Genomic DNA, 23,562 nt, shown 5'->3' on the forward strand with positions numbered 1-23,562 from the left:
GTGTCTCCGTCAAAACTAAGAATTCCCAAAGGTAACTGGCATTTCAAAATCCATGGAAGGGGCTGGGGCTGGGGCTGGGGCTGAGTGGTAGAGCACTCGTCTAGCATGTGTGAGGCACTGGGTTCAATCCTCAAGAGCACATAAAAATAAAACAAAGGTATTGATTGAGTCCACCTATAACTAAAATAATATATTTTTAAAAAATCTATGGAAGAAATTATGCAGGTAGTGAGTTTACTAATAAGATTCTCAGTAGGAAGAAATAACTCCAGTAGCCGTCTTTCCCAGAATTTCAGACCTTTCAGGTTGGTCAACTCTATTCATTTCCTTAAAGTAGCAGCTGAGGTCCCAAGTGGCTGCATGACTTGCCCAAGGTCATCAGAGTGAGAGATCAGAAGACAGTTATCACTTCTTGCAGTTCCTTTTGCTTGTAAAAAAAATATTAGATAAATTGATTTATACTGGTAATTTTAATATTTATCAAACCAGCGGTAGAGATGAATTTTTGACGCAAAATAACTATTTCATCTGAAAAACTGAGCAAACTGGGCTTTCAACACTACATAAAGCTATATGAATCCTAACCTACTGTGCAGGAGAATAATGGACTCTTAATTGGATCTGTGCCTCAGAGTGGAAGAGCAATTTTTAAATGGAAAACTCTACAGAGGTGGTGGTGAGAAATGAGCTTTGCTAGATGAATTATTCCAGGACAAAGTAAGAGAGCAAAACAAGACTAGAAAATGGCTTTGTCTTACAGATCCCAAATAGACCAATGCAGCTGGTTTGTACTGGTGAATTGCTATATTTGCCCCCACCTTCCTGATCTTGCCACCGTCTGTTGTTCCAGGGTCCTCATGGACCCTGGTCTCCTGGGTTCCATGAAAATGTGTACAGCAGCATTAGGACACTATTCATTATCTGACAATTATTATTGGGAAGCCAGGACGTGTCATCCAGAGGTTGCAAAGACTCTATACAACAATCATAAGCTTTTGAGGTTGGGATGGAGCCAGCCCGGAAATAACAATCCGACACATTTCATATACAAAACAAAACTGAGGCTGGGGAGCAAAGTACCCAGTCCAAGAAGGTCACACAGACAGTTAATGGCTCTAATCACAAAAATGAAGCGTTTTGACAGATTCATGAACTCTTGGGTAGCTCCATCCTCAGCTCTGAGACCTCAGAGTCATTCTGTAGCCTGAAGTGCTAATTAAACCAGAGGAATTATGGATTTACTATTTATAGGTAGTGAAATTAACTAGGCCATGATTCGTGGGGACACAGGAGGAGATCTTGTCCTCTGAGATTCACATATTACATTCAACTTTTGTATTTTAAGACAGAACATGGGTAATGCATAGCTCAACTTTCCTAAGGCTGGGCTAGGGTAGTCTTGATGGAGCACAGTGGTGACGAAGGTGTTTGCCTCATTAAGACCCACAGGTAACCCCACTTCTGGCACATGCTGCCCTCCTCCCTCAGTGGGTAAGGTCAAATCAATCCTTTCGAACCTACCAACAGCTTCAAAGGACCTATTTCAGACCTTTTTTCTATTATTTTAGGAGTTTTAACCAATAACACCAAGTCAATATGCTTTCACTGAATGTAAAAGGGAAAAAGGAGAAAGGAAGCCTGTAGAAATACTTTTAAAAGGCACGCGGCTGGGTCTGCAGGTAGCTCCCGTTTTGCTTCCTCTACTGGTCAGAGTGGCTCTCCTTATATTACCAAAACCAAACGGCTCTCAGGAGACCTGGTGGTGTGGACAAAAGTGCTGAAAGCGAGGAACTTCCAAGTTTCCATGTCAGAGACTGGCTGTGCATACCCGGGAGGCGTCATTTAACCCCTCGCCATCAGTTCCCACCTCTGCACAATGAGGATAAACCATGGCGGCACCTCTCCTGGGTACTGTGTGGATTGGCTAATTAAAGCTAATGAAGACCCTGGAAAGAACCAGAAAATACTATGTAAGTGCTGAGTATTTATGTGCCACTAACAGTCGCAAAAACTCCTCAGGGACAAGATTCTATGCAGACAGCACACTCTCCATTGGTGATTACTAATCAGCCACTGCTTACAAAGAAAGCACTGTGTTTCCAGAAAAGGGCAAGGAAAAGAAGCATCACACAGAGTTGTTCAACAACACCATCTTTATTCAAAAATATATATCTATGAGACATTTCAGAATATACTGCTGCCACCAATGGCAGCCTATACTTCTAAATAAAGTCCTAAATTAATATACAAATTTAAGCTTTAAAAATATTCTTTAAGAAAAACAAAACAAAAGCAAAGGAAGATTAAAGACTTTCTGAGGAATATGACCTAAAGGAAAGGTCCCTTGAGGCCTACGGATGCCCTAAGTAAAGAAACAACACAAACCAAAACCACCCACCCCGCCCCACAGACCACCTCTTACAGACAAGGAGAAAGGTTCACTTAAATTAAATGAAGTAAGCACACTTTGAGAGGTGAGGGAAAGAGAATAAAGATTTAAAAAAGCATTTCATTAAAACAAAACTAACTTCCTCACAGGAAGTCCACTAGTAACAGGTGTTAAGAGGCCAACACATTCATTTACATAATTGCTACAGGTTCATTTCTTGCTCTTGCTATAATAATTACGCACCAATCGGTGGATAATAATTAACTCAGGTGGATAAAACATAGCAGTGGGCCGAATCCCTCATGCTGTCGTATTTTCACCTAGCTGATCAGAGCAAATACAGTCTTTTGCCTGGTTTGTGGCTGGTAAAATTTTGCCTCCTTGGTGAAAGCAGAGCGTCCGAAGCAGGTCTGTTCAGAACCAGCTCCTGCACGACGCTGGAGCAGCACGACGGGAGGGTGCGCACCAACAGCAGAGACTACAATTTATCTTGCAAGTTCAGTGAAGTCACCTACTGCCCTGTGGCCTCTGGGAGAAAAACCTTCTAGACTCATTAGTTTAACAATGACAGGACAATAGGCAGTGCCAGGAAGCCAGCCCCACACAGCTGCACCCACACCTGAGAAACGCACCAGCACCACCAGGTTCTCCAGAGCCAAACCAGGCACCCGGCTCGACTTTTCCTTGTTGTCACGTCATGGTGCTCATGTGCAGGGGAGCTTCTGGAAGGGAGGCCTGTCATTCTGTGTAAAACACAGGCTATGTTTAACATGTAAAACGACATAGACTTTTGGTGATTCTAAAAACAACAACTCAAAACGATGGAGACTCTCAAGCCCCCTGCACTGAATTCCTTCGTACAGGTCTTGGATCCAGCCTAGGGACCATATTCCTATTACACTATTGGGGCAAACTGTCTTCTGCCCTTTCCAATGTCAAAAACAGGCCTGCCAAATTTGAATGATTTCGGTTTGCAGGACTGACCTTTATGATACAAAATAAAAAGCCTCTCTAACCACATTATTTAGTCATAGTGTCAGCTGGCATGATAATGGAATTAAAAACCAAATCAATATACCCAACTTTCCCCTCCCCTGCTGAGATGAGCTGTTCAATAACATCTGATGCAAACTCTCCTCCTCCTCCTCCTCCTCACATGGGGACACAGACACGTGCAGTGGTGTGAAGTGATTGGCAAATGGACATGCTCAGTGTCCTATTGGCAGGGGAGATGTTCAAGTTTAGTCACCATATTGTGGACAACACCCACACAGTGGATTAAATGATCATCTGTGCCCTACTCCCAAAAGGGTCAAAGCCGTACCCCTGCAGAGCCCAGACTCAGCATGCCTCCATGTGGAGCCTTCATCTTTAGGGCCCACCAGTGCCATCCCTACCAACTACCTTCATAGCCAATAGGGGTCAGCAGGGTCCTGTTTTTAGGAACATGGAACCCTTGAGAAGTGCGGCCTGGGAAGGTTCTATGGAGGAACCAAGCAAGCAACTTGCTCTGTGACCCTGTTACTGTCTCCAAACTATGACTTTATGTCCCAGATCAGCTCTGAATCTTATTGCTAGATTCTCTGGTTTGGTTACAAAATGAATGCACCTAACCTTGACTACAGAGCACTAGAGGAAGTAATGGAGGAGAGGGGGAGGTTGAGCAATTTGGCAACTCTTTATGACAAAGCTGCCCGTCTGCTATGCCACCAACCATTGGGGGAAAGATGGTAGACACGAAAGCTAACATCAGCAGAGAGCACCCTGCAGTGGAAGCCTGTACCTCACCTGGACAAGCCCAGCTCAGAAAGGAGGTGCTGCTTCCATGACACATGCTATCACAAAGACAGGTTCTTTTGAAAGGTTCCAGAAGTACACATGATTTTCCTAACTTCTTGGGAAAGAGAGAGCGAGCTAAGAATGGAAAAGCAATAGGGGCATAAAACATGAAAAGGGAGAAAGTGTCTGTGTTCTTTGCAAACACGAATCTAAACTGGACTCCACTCACGCTCTGACCTGTGCTCAGGGTGAGAGGCTGCAGAGGAGAGTCGGAAATCAGAGGCCACGGTTCTTTCTTGAGGCGGAGGGATCAGGTGGAAGAAGGGCTAGAACCAGGACCAGAAGATCATTTCCAACCATGACTTGCCCTCCTCTCTCTGGCACAGATGGGAATCTGGGGCATGACACCTGTCCTAGTCAGTTGAAAAGAGGTCACCAGCAGAGGGCAGAGGGGCCAAGCCACCTGTAACGTTGGGCAGCAGCGAGAGGTCTGGCAAGCTCTGAATATGGGACTTCAGCTCCTTGCGGACCTGGGTGACTCGCGCGAGCTTCTGCTTGTATTCCTAGGGAGACAGAGAAGACACCGCATGAACCTCTGCGCAGCACTCGCCCTCCAGATCTCCCAGAACCCACCGCCCCGCTCAGCCTCGGCCATCACAGGGTTCTCAAGTTCTCAAAGAGCAAATCAGAATGCCATGCTAGCCAGGCTGGGTTCAGGGGTATTCAGGTGAGCACTTGCGCTCTGGGAGGAGAGGCAGTGACACTTAATATTTGCTTTCTTTTTAAATTGGTTCTCAATAGTTTTTAAAAGCTTATAAAACAGAGGCTCAAACTTTATAACTATTCTGAAGGCTCCATCTAGCCACGGTTAGCAAAATCACTCCAAAGCTGTACTTTCTATGGCAGTGCTTAGCGATAAACCCAGATTTATCATTTTCACAAACGAGCACCACTTAAGATCAGAACACTCCCCCTGCCACGGCCTGTGTCCAAGACGGCCTTGTTCCATGCTGGGTAACCACAGTAAGGCCCTGACTAGGCCTGTGAGGTCCCTGCCCCTAGTTCCTCTAGACATGCAGCCGGACTTACCTTCCAAAGGCTCAGCATCACAAAGCCAATGCTCCGAGGTGAAGCAGGCCCTCGCTATCTCTGTGACAAACTCAAGGCCTTCTGAAAACTGCTGCTGCCCAAACTCACTCCTCCCCACCTCCACTCCTGTACCCAGGCCACCGCCCACATGGGTGCTTGTCCAGGACAGACCTTAAGCTTAGAGGTGCACTTTCTCCCAATGCTGGTGAAGCCCTGCCTCCACCCCTGTCTACCTGTCTGGGAAAATTCTTTCCCTCATCTGGGAGCCGGGTCCAGATCCCAGCTGCTCCCGCTCCCCGCTTTCCCTCGAATCCCTAGCAGGCGCTCTGGGCTCTCCCCAGAAACAGCCAATTTCCACGTTCCTCTAAGGCATGGCTCTCCTGATAGGAAGAGGCTAGATTTTTCTTTCTTTCCTCAGCTCCCAGCAAAGGTATACATCATCTGTACAGAAAACTGGGCCACGTGAGGTCTGTGTCTTAGGGACCCCTTGGGGCTTGTCTTTTTCCCTTCTAGGTGTTTCTGCAAGGCTAAGGAGGTTCTCAGGGCTGGACACGGGCTGTGTAAAACCTCTCCTGCATTAAAGTAACCCAAAGCACAGGCTGAGACTCAAAGACCTGGCAGTGTTTGGGTTGGCTCTGCCTCTGACCTGCTATGAGACCAGGGACGTGGTCTCCTCCTCTCCCTGTCTGAAAGGGAGGGAACTGAGCACACCACATAATGGACTTTAAGTTCTAAACTCCCTGATGCCAGACTCATTCCACACACTGGAGGAGGCAGAGGGTTTGAGGGCTTGTGTAAATCATTAATGACTCCCCCATCAAACTAGTAAACTCTAGTAGGTCAGGACAAGACCCACTTGCTCCACCCAGCACTCACCATGTGCCCTGCAGGGCCAAGTAAACTGCAGGTGTCTGGCACATTTGCCAAATGAATGACTAATACATGAAACAAACATTATGCATAAGTACAACATTCCTAGACTTGGGTCTCAGTCGCCTTTCATTCTTGACACTGAAAGCTGACTTCGAACATGAGCATGGAAAACGCCAAGGTTCCCTTGTCTCTTCACATGAACATTCATGTGAGGTTAATCTAAAGCATGAAGACCAAGGATCTCTTTCCCAACATGGATTCATTTAATAAACCTCTCCTGAATGCTGAAGCAAAAAAGGGTAATAGGTACCATAATACTCGCCTCACCTCAAATTCTCTGCCCGAAACTGAGAAATGAAAGCCACCTCGACTCAGAGTCATCCACTCATGACAACCAAAGAGACTTCACTGGAAAGAGCTCACCAACAACCATTTGAAAATCACCAAGTTTCTTATGAGCTGAGGGATCAGAAACCAAGGCTTTTTACCCTGGGGGATCATCAAACTAAAAACTTACCAAGCTCATCAGGTTGAAAGCAAAGGCAGATGACTGATCAGACACCACCTGAAGATTCATGTAGGCAATTAAAAACAAAAATCCCACCTGCTCCTGTTTGGAAGAAGAGAGTGTGTGTGTGTATATGGGGGTACCCTGTCATGCTTGGGCCAATAGTATATCCTAGACATTGCCAAAGAAATTCTACTTAAATTAAAGGAAATATATTCCACAAGAAAGCCTTCTCTTAGGCCACTCTCAAAGCAGTTGGATCCTGCCCACACCTCCTCCTGCCACAGGTTCCTCTTTTTACAGAAGTAATTTAAGAACAAGCACCCAGGCTCAGGAGGAAGGTTTCCCAGAGAAGGAGTGAGTGTGGCCTCACTGACAACCATGGAATCCATCAAGACCGTAAAAACAACCCCAAAAGATTCACAGGCCAGGAGGCTTAAGCACCTCAGCAAGGGTGACTTGGTACATATACTGAATAGCCAAACACAGGTAGAGACGGCCTTTAGAACACGTACCTGCCCACCAGAGATGATGGAAAGGCCTAGCTTAACGTCCCTAGGAAAGAAAGGCAGGTTAAAATTCATGGCAAGCCCTGAGCAGGTCAGGCTGTAGCTACAGGGATTCTGTAAGCCCTAAATAGACTCAGTAGTGACTACTCTGTGATCTCCCACCTCTTTTATTTTTTAAATAGATTTAGGCTTTCCAAATAAAGTCAGCTATAAATATTGCCAGACTGCCAAAACACAAGAGTGAATTCAAGCAAAACTATCCTCCAAATACAACCTTGGCCTTTACTCCTCCTCCTTATGCTCCCTGAGTTGGGTCAGGCACACCCTTGCTAGCTGCCTTTCTAGGTTATTCTCTTCAATTATAAACAGGTAAAGGAGATAGAGCTCAGGAAAATCCAAGATTCTCTTGCCTTCTGGCAAAGTGTGGTCCGTGAGTTGTTGCTACAAGACTCCAAATGGTGCCCTCAGCAACTCGTACTTTTTCAGAAGAAATCCAGACCTCTTCCCAAGATGCCGCTAAAACCAACTTCATATGATGAGGCCATTTGGAGCCTTCTGCCTCCCTACAGCGTGCTGCGTCCCACAGCCTCTTTGGCACACCAAGTGCCACTCCTGTAGAGAACTGATGGCAAGGCGATCAAAGTTCCTTGTTTAGGAGGCCTTATGCTTATTTGTAATGTTGGACTAAGCCTGTAATCTAACACTCACGACGCGCTGCCTGGTGCAGGATGGTGGTGCCGGGCTCCTGCCTGGCTGCTTCTCCCTGCACTCAGTGCACCCCAGCCACGGTTCGCACAGCTCCACCCCGCACCCTCATCTTCAGACACTTGCTTTCCAGTTAAGAACAGACACAGCAAACCCAGAAGCCCTCTGCCTTTCCTTTCCTGCTCAGACATAACCCAGACCAAGAGGTGAGGGCCGAGTGTATCCTGATCACCACGGACCTGCCCTAAGGAGCCAGGAAATAGGGAAGAGTCTCATCAGACCTGCTGCTACTGCCCTGCTGCAGGATCCCCAAGCTGGGGGCAGGCACCTGTGATGAACTGCCCAGGTTTATCTGTCTGTCAAGAGATGTTTAAAATGTAGAATGTAAGGCCCAATGTGTAGTTCTGAGATAATGCTTAGGATTTAGCTCCTGGCAAAGCTTTAGAATTTTCACTTCACAGATTTTCTGAACTTGTAGGAGAAGATGTGTCTGGACATCCCTCTGCTTCCTGTGGATCCAGCTGACACGGTGAACTGATCATCATGGAGCACCGAGACAGCTCACTGAGGGAACAAAGCTTACACATTCTTTGCCTTTTATGGTCAGAGCAGTACGCCAGACCAACACACTGCAGATGAGCTCTGAGATAAGAGGGTTAGAAATGACAGGGGCTGACAGGGCAATGAACTCTCTACAGGAATTTCACTTTCAAAACAAGCAATATCATAAATATTTCCTCAAGCAATTCATGTAAGAAATACTGATCAAAATGTAAATACTATCACTTATTCTCTTCCTTGCTAGGAAGTACTTACATAAGAAAAAAACACATTAGTAATAACATCATGGATGGGGTTTAACTTGGAAACCCCTCTCCAGAATCCAGAATCAAGACTTGTAATCTCCCTTTATCGTGCCCTGTTGTGCTGTTGGACATATGGTATATAAAAATCACCCCCTGCTCGACTACCCCCAATTAACAGTCATAAAGGGTTATTATGCACGAAGCAGTTTATGAAGGCCCTGAATAAAGGTGACCTGCTATGCTGAATCTGAGTAGAAGAAGTGCTTCATTGCATGGAGCTTGAGAGTCAGCCAAAGAAGTAACCCTCCAGCTGGCCTGGAGCTTACCCAGTGCCACGAAGGTCCACAGGACCACACTTACAGATCTTGGTCTCTACTTAAACAATTTCATTTGTTCATTCATTCATTCATTCACTTACTCTTTAGAAAATACAACATATAAATTGTATTTGAATTGGTAATAAGAATGCTACCATTTTCTTCAGAGATCAATGTGGGAACAAAACCCATCACTGACCTGGCAACCTCTCTCAGCCAGCTCCATGCTCCCATGACTTAGTGGGAGCTGTGACATTTCAAACTGATACATTCTGGGATGTCACAGCAGGCTTACAGCTGCTGAATAAGACACTGTGGAAGATACAAGGTAAAGAAGAAATTGTGGCCTCTCAGCTCCATGACCAAAACACACCAAGAATTTCCCAAAAGGAAAAAATGACAAAATAGCTAGAATTAGAGGAACGTTCTCAGAGCACTCCAACCATCCATCAGAGTCGATGCAAACAGACTTTCTCAACTCGGAACAGCACCACAAAGTGTTTTCAGGGTACTTCTTCCCTCCCAGAGGCCCCTCTACACCAGAGGCAATTAAGACAGATTTGACTGTCATAACAAAAACCCCAATATGACAGGGATTGGCAAAAGCAAGGGAGGAATAAAAAGTTATATTTCCACACACAGACTAATACAAATGAAATAAACCAAAGTAAAAGCAATTTTAGGGCCAGGCAATTTTTCAAGCATTAATATAATCATAAACCTAAATACATACAATGTCACAGATGTCTATAAAATGACTTAAAAATACTTATCTACAACGAACAACAAGGCTTACTTACAAATTACTCAGTGGGGTCTCTCATTAGATAAAACCAAAATGCTGAAGACAATCTATAAGTTTTTTCCTCTAGAATTAACCATCAAAAAGGTTTGTTCAAGATCCTCCATAAACTGGCTTTCTCAGGGATCATTTTAATGGAGAGCTGGTTATTGATGCTGTGCAAACATCAAAGGCACAGACCAGTCACACCATTTCTCCCTTTGGGCTGAATACTGGGAGTCAAAAATCCTGAAGAGCAGTTGAGAACAGAGTAGAAATGAAAAACTTTTCACACAAAATCACCTTCTCTGATGCTCACTGTGACTCTACTTGCTGGCGGGTCTACCCAAGCAGTCTAGAGTTTACTCCTCTGCATTTGGATATAACTCTCTCCATAAGCAATAAAAAGACCAATTCCCTTCCATCAGCAAACTAAAAAAGAAGGAAAATCCACGTTTCCCACCTCCAAAAGCCTGAGTACATCACATCCCTCCCACTGGAGGGAGGTGGCTGTGGCAAAATAGAAAAAACTCTGGTGAGTCAGAAAACCCAAGTCTGAGTCCTATTCTGTCACTGCCTGTGGTGTGACCTGGGATGAGACGAGAATGGGAACGATGCTTGTGCTTCAGGGTGGGCCCCAGGCTGGGCTGAGGCCAGCACCTGCTAGGTGTTCAATGTGAATTAACAGACCTAAGGGGGAGAGAACGATTAGCCTGCTCATATCCTAGTATTTCATGAGCAACACTTTATCTTCCTCATTTATAGGTTAAGATGAGATATGCAGAATAGAATAAAAAAGTATTGTTAGTGAAATGCAAAATCCTTTCAACCAAACATCTGAGTATGTCCTTAAAATTTAGACATTAACTACAAACTTCCTTAAGGAGAGAAAGGTGCTTTGGCACCTTTCTTCTTTAAAGGTCAAGTGTCAAGGCCAGAAAATAAGTCCCAGAATTTTTAAACTAGGTGGCATCATAGTCCAAATCCATCCAGCTATAGGCCCAGAGAGAAAGGAATTTGTCTGCAGAGCAAGTCCAGACCTCAATGGGAACACCCCCAAAGTGGAAGGAGTCCCCATTGAAGTATACTATGGCCTTGCCCAGAGATGAACCGAGCTGCCACTGTGCCTGCCACCCCGAAACCAGAGTGCTGGGCTAAGTATCAGGAGAGGACTGGGCACACAAGAGTGACTATGCAGACAGACACATGCAGGGGGACAATCAAACCACCCAGAAGCGGATCACAGACTGTGTGGGGCTGAGGAAGAGAGCCGAGACAGCACATGTGAGGGGCGGGGCACACCAGCTGTAAGGGGTGGGGGGGGCTTGCGGGAAGACTTTCCTTTGCAAATATTGCGTGACTTAAGATATAAAAGATGAACAGAAATTAACTAGGTAAAGATAAATGGGAGGAGCACTCTAGGCAGGTAGAGAGAAAGGCATCCATAAAGCCGAAGCAGCAACATGGACAACACCACAGAACACAGCAAGAGACCCGGCTGAGGAGCTGCCAGGGGCCAGGCAGGGGTGGGGACGGGAGAGGGGCAAGGAGTTGGGTTCATATTTTAGGAGCAAAGAGAAGCCATTTAAATGTATAAGCAGGGGAATGACAAGTTCTCAAGTCATCACAGGGGTGCCATGGGAAGGCATCATGGGGCCTAAGAGCAAGCAGATGGATCAATAATGAGGCCAGGCAGAAGTGCAGAAGGGAGGGTGGGGGATGTGTGAGTTTGAACTAATGTCCATGTACAAGTGGAGACAGAGTCAAGAAAACCCAAGCGGAGAAAAATTGCAATGGCCTAGTGACTAACCAGCTGTGGAAGACAGGGATGGGAGGGCAATCTGGCACAGGTGCAGCCGAGGAACTGAGAGGGCTGGAACAAGAGAAGGCTGACACAACAGATCAGAGTGGGAACAATCAGGAGGAACACTGGGTGGGGTCTAGGGTCTGGTTCTGATGACTAGCAATGCCACTCTCTGAGTGAGGTTAAGAAGAGGAAAGGACCAGAAGACAATGGTCTGTCTTGGCCATACAATTGGAAGTGTCTGGGCTAGTGATGTCATCAGCTCATAGGTGGTAACTGAATCCACTGTGTGATCACTCAAGGAAAAGGTCCAGCATGAGAAAAAGGCGAAGGGCATTCGTGTGCAGGACTGAGAAGAGAAAAGCTTCCTGAAGCATAAAACAAGTCGACCAGAACAGCAACAGGTCTACAGAGACTAGAGAAGGAAAACGGGAAGGTGTTAAAAAAACAAAAAAAAAAACTCCACACAGTATTAAATGCTACTGAGGGGGGCCAAAATGAGAGAGAACAGAAGACAGAGACTGAGAATGTCCCTGGGGTTTTGAGATTAGACTGCTGGTTGAGGGGCTGCCCATGCTGCACAAGGGCAAAGGGACGTGGTGTGGTTGGAAAGGGGCAGTAGAGTGGAAGATGTGCTCATCTTTTCAACATTAGAGTGGCAAGGCAGACTGCATGCCAAGGACACCCTCAAGCAGCCTGCTGGAGGCTTTTTCCACAAAAAAGAAAGTCAACTGGCCCTAAAGGTCCTGCACGCCAAGGACAGGTGGAAATTAAGGACTTCAGGTGAGGGTACGGAAAGCTGTTGCCCAACATGGAAGTAAAGTTGTTATTTTATAAAAAGAAAAAAAATCACATCAATGATAAAAGGCCACAGGGACCAACAGGCACCAGTGGAGAAATCCAGGAAAGGCCTGGCACAGGCACTGAGGGTCTCATTACGGAACTACCATCGGGGTCAGCAGCTTCTTTATGCAAACGACTTCTAATAAGTCTCTGCCCCACAGAAAAGCTGTGAACAAAAGAAAAGGCCTTGGAGAGCACCTGACACCTCACTCCAGGCATCGTGGAGAAGTGGGTGTATCATCCATAACCACTGTCCAAGTCCCCAAAAGGTTCAGAAGACTGCTGGTAAATTATGTTGAGCTGAAATTTGCAAAGTTAATGTGCTTGAAATTCTCAAAGCAGCTAATGACTGAATTAAGCAGAGAGTTGAGCATCCTTTTTCATCAAGATTTTTAAAGATGAAGAACCTAAATAAGGAATAGAATAAATAAGGAGGTAGGCAAAACTATAGCAGCAGTTGACTGGTGCCATCTTTTCCTTCTTCTTTTTGGTACCTGGGAATGAACCCAGGGGAGTTTACCATTAAACCACATTTCCCAGTTTCAGCCCTTTTTATTTTTTTTAAGACAGGGTCTCACTAAATTGCTGAGGCTGGCCTTAAACTTGTGATCCTCCTGCCTCAGCCTCCCAAGTCATTGGGATTATAGGATTGTGCTACTGTCTCTGGCTGGTACCATCCTTTTTACATGAAGCCTTCCACAGTTTTGAGGGCTCATGGATTTTGATTGTACAGGTTTCGTTTTGACTTCTGATAATAAAGGACATTTCTGCCCTAATCACAGAAAAAGATGTTTCTGATCTTATTTCAAGTCCTACATTTTTATATACAGAAAAAGAGATGTAACTTCCAAGATTGCAAAGGATCCCGTCCATCAATTTCACTTTCTGCAAAATCCCTACTTGAAGTGGGAGAAGACCCACCTTAATGATAGGAGGAACATTCATAAAGGTCTTTGCTCAAAATAACACTGGGTCAAAGACAGTTAGCTACTGGAGTTCAAATTTCTGTAATCTGAACCCTCCTCTCAAAATTATGCTCACTCAAGTCAATGTTATAATAAGTGTCTGCTATTTTCCCACAGCTGTCTCAAATGTAAACAAGATCATTTAAAAACCAGAAGAAAGCCCCATTTGTGTAATTAACTATTCAATATTTACTCCTTCATAAAACAAAGACTTAACTTGGAAAGAGCTATATATGAAAGCTTGATGAAATCCTAGAATGCTTTGAAAAAGAATGAGCCCTCTTGAGGCAGGAATGCACACTGGTAGCAAAGACCCTGAAATGCACACAAACTTCAGTGGACATAAAGACAAGCAGACATCTGCACATACACAACTACTTCTGGAAATGACCCAAAGATTAACCCAAAGACAGGAGCTCAAGGCAGAGATGCTCAAAACGATTACTGAGTATCCAGCCACAGGCATGTAAGCAGCCATTAAATATGTTTACAAAGTTTTGGTTAACAAGGGAAAATAATTACATTAAGTAAAATAAATGGAAAACTATTTGCACATTCTAATTTTAGAGGAAAAAATAAAGGAAATATATCAAAAACAAGTCACTAGAGCTAGGCGCAGTGGCACACGCCTATAATCCTAGTGGCTTGGGAGGCTGAGGCAGGAGGATTGTGAGTTCAAAGCCAGCCTTAGCAAAAGCTGGGTGCTAACTAAGCAACTCAGAATACAAAAAAAAGGGCTGGGGATGTGGTTCAGTGGCTGAGTGCCTCTGAATTCAATCCCTGGTAACCTCACCCAAAATAGTCACCAGATTATGAAAGAAATCATGATGGTTTTTAAAAAATATTTATTTGCTAACTTTCTTTTGATGAAACAACTGAGTGTTAGGTGAATATGATCAAGGGCCCAGATGTTTTACTTGTATAAGTACTTTTGCACTAATACACTAATATACTCAGAGGTGTTCCAGGAAGCAGGGATTAATGCTGCCTACATTGGCTAGAGGTGTAGCTCCAGGTACACAGCTTGCCAAGCATGTACAAGGCCCTGGGTTTGATCCCTAGCAGTCTCAAAAAAAAAAAAAAAAAAAAGAAAAGAAAAGAAAAAGAAAAGGGGGGTTGTGCTATAGATATGAAAACAATACAGATATGAAAACAGCTTTGAAACCATGTCACTTTTTCATTGTGAAGTCTCAAGTACTGGCAAACCATGTCATTAGGTCATCAAGTATATGAAGTACATTATAATGTGGCTATTCTTACTCCTGGAGTGAAAAGAAATATCCCAAATTTCATACTGTAATAAAGAGCATACACACACACCCTGATACATAAAACTTTAGATATAAATCTGGAGGGTCAGCAGGGACCAAAATGAATAGAAGGAATCTAAGGATCGGATATAAAGCTGCTAAACTTCCTATTGCAGAACCAAATGCATCAACTCAAAAAAGTCCCCACATACTGAAAGGAAGTCTGAGGGAAAAAAAGACCCCCCACAACTGTGTAAGGGATAAAAAGACAGAGAGAGCAAGCCTCGGCCTGCTGCATGGGAGAGGAGTGGAGAACAGCCCCCTGCCACCATCGCCAGATAGGTGTGAGCAGATCAACCTGATCCTACAACTGCCCAGAATGCTGAAAGTGCTGTTGGTCCAGCAGGGAGCACTGGGTGCTAAACAACAGTAGTGTGAAGGCCTAGGGGCAGTGTGCTGGTGCTACTAGGGCCTCTCAGGCCCCAGGAAACACAGTGGATGATCACTGCAGTTGGCAGATTCCAGTATTGGTCCTTATTGACTTTCTTTGTGACCTTGAGCAGCTCACATAAACCCTGAGCTTAGTTTTCTTATCTAACATGAAGATTAGACCACCTGCTTTCATCTGCATCTACTCTAAGAGACAATGAGAGAGTGGCTCTGATCATCATGGGGGAGAGAACTGACTCTAAAGTTGACAAAAAGGAGCTCTCTTTCTCCTCCTACTGCCTGTCCCATTATTGAAACAAATGCTTCTAACCATCTGCACCCTGCAGGGAGGTGGGGGATGCTGCCAAAAACAACAGACGGCCATCAGTTTGGTTTAGTACCCCATCAGCTGCAGCCAAAGAATTTCTCAAGTTGTAATAACCACAATGCAAACAAAATATGAAGAGTCACAAGGCAGTGCTGGATTCTAGATCACTCCCCCCTTCCCAGCTGCATTGTCAGAAGCAAAGACTCTACTCTGAGTATTCATTACAGCCAAGTGGGAGGTGCCAAGCTGGGGAGAAAGAGCAGCAGCCCTAAGTTCACTGAGGCCCACCCAGTCCCCAACACCAGAGCAAGAGTTGTCACTGGCACAGCTGGAGGGCAGGCCTCTGTAGCAGAGTGGACTCTCTCACACTTACAGAGGTCACTCTGGAATGCTTTCACACAGCCATTTTAATCTCCCTATATAAGATGTCGTTTCTCTACAAGAAGATTCTTGGGAATTGCTTAATTGATTCAACTTTGGCTACTCCTCTGTGCAGGATATTTTCCTGCTGTTTATTTCACTGAGTCAAGTTTAAACTAAATAATACAAACCTGATGGAAAGTAACCAGATGTCTGGCCTGAATTCTAACATCTCCTCTGGGTCTGAGCTGCTTCACCAATTCAGAAATCAAGCACACGATCTCTCAGGTTCCTTACAACTCCAATAATTCTACAAACAACTTCTCTCACTCCTATTCAAGGCCTCTGTGTCCAGGAGAGAATTAGCACTGACTACTGCAAGGCCACCCTACTGCCCTTGATCTGTGGTCACTGATATTTATGGTATCTAGATAAGGCCTTTATGTCAAATGCACCAGTAAGGGACACTCCAGGATGCTTCTGAAAATCCTGCAGCAGACTTAAATAAATGGAAAGACATCTCTTATTCATGGATTGAAAGACTTAAGATTGTTAAAAGGGCAATACTTCCCCAAATGATTTACAGTTCCTATGTTAAAATTAAATATACAATCCCTATATTAAAGTAATTAAAATATACAATCCCTATATTAAAATTCCAATGGCCATTTTGGTTCTCTTCAAAAATGGAAAAGCTGATGCTCATGTTTATATGGAATCACAAGAGATCCCAAGTAGCCAAAACAACACTGAAAAGAACACAGTGTGGAGATTCGATTTAAAACTTGCTACAAAGCTATAGTGATTGACTGTGGTACCATCACAGGACTAGAGACATGGTCAATGGTACAGAATGGAACAGAGCAAAAACAAACCTACAAATCTGTGGCCTACTCATTATTGACAAGGATGCCCAGAATTCTACTGAAGGAAAAAATAGTCTCTTCAACAAATCCTGCTGGGGCAGATGGATGACATGCAAAAAAGTGAAGTTGGCCCCCCATCTCACAACATACACAAAATAAACTAAAAAATGGATCAACAATCTAAATGTGAGAGTTCAAACAATAAAGCTCTTAGACAAAAATAATACAGAAATAAAACTTCATGACCTGGGATTTAGCAATGGGTTTCTTAGATGTGACACTGAAGTCAAGAGCAACAAAAGAAAAAATAGATATACTGGAACTCCCCCGCCCCGGAAAAAAAAAAAAAACACCTTAAACTTTTGTATGTCAAAGGACAGTATTAAGAAAGGGAGGTGAGGATACAGCCTGGTGGCAGAGCAGGTACCCGGCATGTGCAAGGCACCAATATAGGAATGGATGGATAGAATGGGTGGGGGGAGGGGAGGCATGCAGGCAGAAAGAAAGAAAAAAACCTACAGAACAAGAGAAAATATGTGCAAACCATCTCTCTGATAAGGACATAGTATCCAGAATACTTAAAGAACTCTTAAAAGTCAAATAAAAACAATTTAAAAATGGGCAAAGGACTTGAATATTCTCCAATGAAGATATAAATGGTCAATAAGCACATGTAAAGATGCTCAGGGCCATTAATAATTAGGGAAATGAAAATCGAAATCACCATGAGATACCATTTCACATTTATTAGATTGGCTAGAATAAAAAGACAGTAGGTGTTGGTGAGGATGTGGAGAAATTGGTAGCCCTGTACATTGTTGATGGTAAGATAAAATGATGCAGCTATTGTAGAAAACAGGTTCGTTCCTCAAAAAGTTAAACATATGATCCAGGGACTCCACTACTAGATACACATGGCCAAGAGAAATGAAAACATATCCATACAAAAACTTGTATATAACTGTCTACAACAGCAATATTCCTAATAACCAAAAAATAGAAGGAATTCAAATGTCTAAGATAGACTGTGTCAGATATATGTAACAATTGATTCTTACTCTAATAATAATTATTAATCAGCCATAAATAGGAATGAAGTACTGATACATGCTATACCATGAATAAAATTAAAACATTACACTAAATGAAAGAAGCCACACAGAATTAGATAAAATATCCAGGACAGGCAAATCCATCAAGACAGAAAGTGGTTGCCAGCAGCTGGGAGAAGTGAGGCATGAGGAGTCACTGCTTAATGGAATGGGGTTTTCATCTGGGGTGATAAAAGTGTTTTGGAACTTTACAGTTGGTAGTTGCACAGTATTGTAAACGTGCAAAATGCCAATGAAATCAACATTCTTTAAAATGGCTAATTTCATATAAATTTCATCTCAACCAACAAATGTGCTGCTACATTACCCAGAGCTCTTCCCTGTGTGGCATGTAACCTACTTCCCTGTGTGGCACGTAACCTATGTGCCTGACAGTGCAGCATGTGTACTACAGAAAGGATGCCCCCTTCCAGTTCTAGACCACTGACAGATGCAAGACCTAAATACAAAGAACTGATGTTGAGGAGGTAAAATTGCAGGTACCTGTTTTTATCTTTAATGCTTGTTCAAATAGGTCTCTTTCTCATACACACATACACATACTCTTTCTTATTCTGATGGCTCCGATGAATATACCCCTATCACGCTTTATCCAAAAAGACAAGATAGAAAGTCTCTCCAATCTAGTCAGAATAAGTCCTGTGGGCTTTAGAAGTCACTTGTGGTAACAGACCCGACAACAACAAACCTTTCTTCCTTCTAAGCAGTGACATTTCGAGGTTTTTCTGGCATCTTTGACCTCTACCTTTTTTAATGGACACTTTTTCAGAGCTTCACATTCCTTAGCCTCAGCTCTGGGTGGCCACACACACTTCCTTCCACGTGCCTCCATTTCTAAGTTTCCTCACGTTCATGACAAAGCATTGCAGACCTTCAGCTTTCCCTCTAACCTTGCCTAGAATTTAAGGGAAGGCAGTAGGCCAATGTCAACCATGACGCACAGAGGCAAGAGAGGAGGGTCTAAAAAATTATCAGCTCAAAATGAACCATGATTCTAGTTAAAGGAAAGAAGTAGCACAAAGAAGAAAACCCAGAGGAATTTCTATCAAACAGCCACTTTTCTTTCCTAACATGGTCTTTACAACCAAAAATTAGATCAGATATGTTAAAACCACTCAATGAAACCTAAAAATAACTTTTTCTTTATCGGAAAAGTCACAACAAATGATGGATTTCAGTCATAGAACAAGTATTTATTGAGGAACAAATATGTTCCTGACACTATGAGAGCAGTCAAAGAGCACACAGTCTAGCACACTTTGGAAGCCTTGCTGAAGGCATATGGTATTCAGGAGCAGCCCATGCATTTGATAATTCACCTAAACATCTCATCAAATTAAAATATTCTTAGCATTTTTCTTGGTCGGTTTTAATTAAGTCACAATGAGGTAGAATATTCTCCTTCCTTATAACACTTCTCATATTCTGTGTTATGGCCTTGTTTGCTGCAGTGTCCCCTAGTGGGACAGGGCTTTGAGCAGAGGAGTACAGCTTGCTCCTCTCTGTCCACCATGACTAACAGGCGCTGTTGACTCTATGAAAGCACATGCAGTCCCTTAAAGACAGAGACCCTGGTTCCTGCTGGCATCTCCAGCACCTCCTTCCCTCACCTTGTCTTTATCTTTCTTCAAAAACCTAACTTGACCAGTCCAGAGGCTCCCCTTTATAAATATAATTCCTTTCTAACAATTGCTATTTCCTTTTACAAGAAAAGTTTTAATGCCCAACAGGATGTCTGAATTTACCTTCAGCCATAATCAGATTTGTTATTTGTATTCTTAATTTCACTACAAATAATCAGTTGGTTTTGGTTTTATATTCACCTAGGCAGTTTATACCAGAATATGATTTCCTTGAAACATAATCTCTTCCTTTAAGCCCTAACTGCCCCTCCTAGATCCTAGGCTCTGAATCAGCATACTCCCTACCTTGAAGTTTAGGACTCACTAAATATCTAGCACAATATTTTCAGGTGAAAGCAAAAAAAGAGATGCTTATTACATGAAGCAGGATATAAACTTAAAAAGAAAATACAAACAAGCCCAAGTGTTAACAAATTAGAACTTCTGGAGGAAAAAGCATGCCAAATGAATTGCTTTTCCAAAGAATTCCATGTATTTATATTCGGAGGACAATAAAAGGATTAAAAAGAAAATATTTAATTCATTAGTTTTAAAATAAGGACTGGCTGTGTTACAAAAATAAAGGTTAAAAATACAGATATATCTGGGCTGGGGATGTGGCTCAAGTGGTAGTGCGCTCGCCTGGCATGCGTGCGGCCCGGGTTCGATCCTCAGCACCACATACAAACAAAGATGTTGTGCCCGCCGAAAACTAAAAAAATTAAAGATTAAAAAATTCTCTCTCTCTCTGTGTCTCTCACTCTCTCTTAAAAAAAAAAAGGTTAAAAAAAATACAGATATATCTTATGTACTCTCCCCATCAATAAGAGATTTTGGAGGATTTGGAGAAATTCAGAGTATTAATGCATCTTTCAAGTTGCATGTCAGGTTTCACCATCACTTCAAGGATGTATAGAATAAAACCAGTCTATTACAAACACATGAGAGAGAATCTCATCTTCTGCAGGGCAGGCTGTTCATGATTTTAGTAAGCATGGACAAAGAACCACCAGCTCTTGCCGTCTTGTAGTTTAGCTAGTCATTTGCACATTTCACTCTGTTTTTACTATGGCTCTGCTCAAGTGGCTGAGAGACAGTTTGGTAGGCGAACTCTTAATTCAGACTCTGTGCTTTGCAGTGCTGGGACCTTCCTGTTCTGCTAAAGGACCAGGATTCCAATGTCATTCCACAGCATGAACTAGCAGAGGGACATGGGCTAAAAGGCTACAGAACAGACCCAAATCTCTGATCCATTTCTGTGTCTCATATGACACCCATCAAACCACTGGTTCTACAGAAACCAAAATGATTCCCCAAGAAGTCAACAGAAAAGTGCAACTATGTGTTGAGAGTAGGGGGTGGGTGCAGGGGGCAGAACAAAGAGTTAACTAGCTCTACCAACAGTCTCCTTCTCAAAGACTCTGTCCTCTATGGTAGCTTGCCACGTTCCACCCAATAACGGCTGCTCATGATAATCAATGTCTGACAGATCAGAGAAAGCCCTTAATGTGTCGCCAAGGGGCAGTTCAACAGATGGCATGGTGACTTACAACCAGAATCATTAATTACACTCTCTGATTAGTCCCAGGGCACAGTGCTGAAAATGCTTTCTCAGTGAAAGATGAGCATTTCAGATAAATGACCATCTGGTACTGCCTGCAAAACTCCCTTTAGGATTTCTGGTCAGCGCCAATTTCTACATTTTTACAGTTGTTTCCCACCTTCCATGTTCAGGTTGGCTAGGGATATGGAGTCCCCACCACCACAGGCCATCTCAGCTCCCACAAGCACTGCAGGTTAGGATGTGGTGAAAAGTGCCACCACTCATTTCCCTCTCAAGCCAGCTGACTGTGGGTTAAGAAATATAGTCAGCACTAGCTCCATGTCCCCTCCCTGAGTGCCAGGGAACATGAAGGGGTGGGCTGGCTTTCCCTCTCCCTCATCTCCTGAGTGGGTTCTCAGAATATAATGTGACTGGTTTTCCAACTCAGAACTGTCCTCCCTTCACAGAACCATTGACCACAGCTCTTTTCTATGTATCTTAAAAAGAGAAAAGTAGACACTCCTAACAGAAAGGAGGCCTAGCAGCTTAAGGCAACAAAATAATCCCCAAATGTCCACACTGCTGACTTTGTTATCCCATGGGACTAGGTACTATGTACTTAATTAAGAAGCCAAATAAGTGCATAGTGAGGAAACGCTTCTCAACTTGCTCCCGAGCGCACCCAGACTTATGCCCTTGGCCCAGGGTAGAAATGAGTTCCTTTTTGACAGTTTGAGAATCTAGCTCCAGATCCATTACAGAAGCCAGGTCTAATTACTGTGGCACACCTGTAATCCCTGTGATACAGGAGGCTGAGGCAGGAGGATTGCAAGTTTGAGACTAGTCTTGGCAACTTAGAGACCCTGTCTGGGGATGTAGCTCAGTGGTAGAGCACCCCTGGTTCCAATCTTTAGTACCATAAAAACTAAAATACAAACAAAACAAAAAATTACTGTGAAATTTTAGAACTGACATAGACAGAGCATGGAAGCAGATAATGTATTTGCCTTAGCAGAGATATAAGAAATAAACCCCAAAATGACCCAAAATAAAAAAAAAAATTAAAGCATTTCCTAAATATCACCAAATATTCTTTGATTTTGCTGACCATTTCTGTACTTCGATTTTTTTTTTAAATGAGGTTAAACTAAAGTAATATTAAGGTCCTAAATGCTGTCATGAAGAGTTCACTGTTTTCTATAATCCAATTAGTTCTTTCCTGGACACATGAAAACATGACTTTGATTTTTAAGTAGGCTCAAATAATGGATGTTTCCATCATTTTTTTTCCCTGGTTATCTTGGATTAAACCCAGGGGTGCTATACCCCCAGCCCTTTTTAATTTTTATTTAGAGGCAGGGGCTTGCTAAGTTGCCCAGGCTAGCCTTGAACTTGTGATCCTCCCGCCTCAGTCTCTCAAGTAGCTAGGATTACAGGCATGTGCCACAGCACCTAGCCATCTTGCAAATTTTTAAAAGATAAAAATGTTAACTAAGACATTTTAAAAAAAGAAAAAAGAAAAAGAAAAACACCCTCCCTACAGGAAGGGAGCCTCAGGCAGCCTGGGTCTGCTTTGCAATGTACTCACTTCTAGCTTTTTCTCCTTTTCTGACAACACGTCTTTCTGGTTCTGGGTGTACTCCACGAGCATCCGAGCCAGCTGGCGCCTGTCTTCCAGTTCCGCCGCGAGGCGCCCGTTATATTCTGCTAGTAACAGACATGCTTCATCTACTGTTTTTGAAAGACGTTCAGCTGCCTCTTTGTCTGAGTAAAAATGAGACCAAAAAATAGAAACAATAGAAATCACACAGGTACAACTGCAAACATTTCTGAGGGGAGATTTGCAGTTTCTCTCCCATTATGGATTCCAAAAATAAGCCAGAACCTATGGACAAACAATGAGCTGGCTGGCAAGAAACCCAAAGGCTCTGTCTGACTCTGTCAACAAGACAGGACATTCCTGAATCACCTGAAGGGAGGCAACTGTGCAGGGGAGAAATCTGGCAACGATGTTTGAACGCCCATTCCTACAAAAGCTCTCTGAACAAAACAAGCAAAAATATAATTAAGGTCACCCATGAAATACTTTTTCCTCATCTGAGAAGTTCAAGGGCTTTTGCCTATGTTTTTCATTAAATATTCTTTTTATATCCCTCTGAAATTAAAAAAAAAAACACTCATTGTTTCAGTGTGGAAACAGACAAAATATGATCAATGAGAATTCAATATGTGGTCAGCTGAGTTGGGCCTCAAAGTCAGATCTCTAAACCTACCTCTTCAACTATGAAAACCTGAAGCCTGAACTCTTTTCCTGCATTCTGCAAAATAAAGGTTCTGATAAGGAGCAGAGGCTTTCAAATGTTTTTGAACATGACCCACCATAGAAATATATTTTATGTAAACACATAGAAAAATAAACATTTCATAAGACAGTACTTACAATTACTTTGTGCCAAGTGTTCTTTCATTCTATTCCACTTTTTAAAAAGGGTTGGTCATTACCTACTGGACAGACCTCATGTCCAATAAACGGCTCCCAACCCATGCTTTGTGGAGGGGGAAGAAACAAACCTACCCTGAGCAATAAGAAAGGGTATCTTTGGTAAGAAGTGGAACAGAGACTCAATGCAAGGAAATGAGAAGAAACAAAAGGAAGATTTGTATTTATAAAGAACTGCTGTAAT

The 23,562-nt window shown here is 43.2% G+C and overlaps 1 protein-coding gene across 2 annotated transcripts in view; it reads right to left on the reverse strand.

The window, feature by feature from the left end:
• Window positions 1–2,131: 2,131 nt before the first annotated feature.
• Window positions 2,132–23,562, reverse strand: part of RPRD1B (regulation of nuclear pre-mRNA domain containing 1B) — a 51,377-nt gene continuing 29,946 nt past the window's right edge. The window contains exons 6-7 of one of the 2 annotated variants that reach the window (XM_081290097.1): window positions 22,467–22,642; window positions 2,132–4,731 (exon numbers count right to left, since the gene is read on the reverse strand). In XM_081290097.1, coding sequence (XP_081146223.1) covers window positions 4,582–4,731; window positions 22,467–22,642 — 326 coding nt within the window. In that variant the 3' untranslated portion in view covers window positions 2,132–4,581. The remainder of the gene's footprint in view (window positions 4,732–22,466; window positions 22,643–23,562) is intronic. The other variant, XM_081290098.1, reaches the window with a different exon arrangement.

Source organism: Spermophilus citellus (assembly GCF_964194105.1).
Source record: "Spermophilus citellus genome assembly, chromosome: 4".
In the NCBI taxonomy this organism is placed as follows: Eukaryota; Metazoa; Chordata; class Mammalia; order Rodentia; family Sciuridae; genus Spermophilus; species Spermophilus citellus.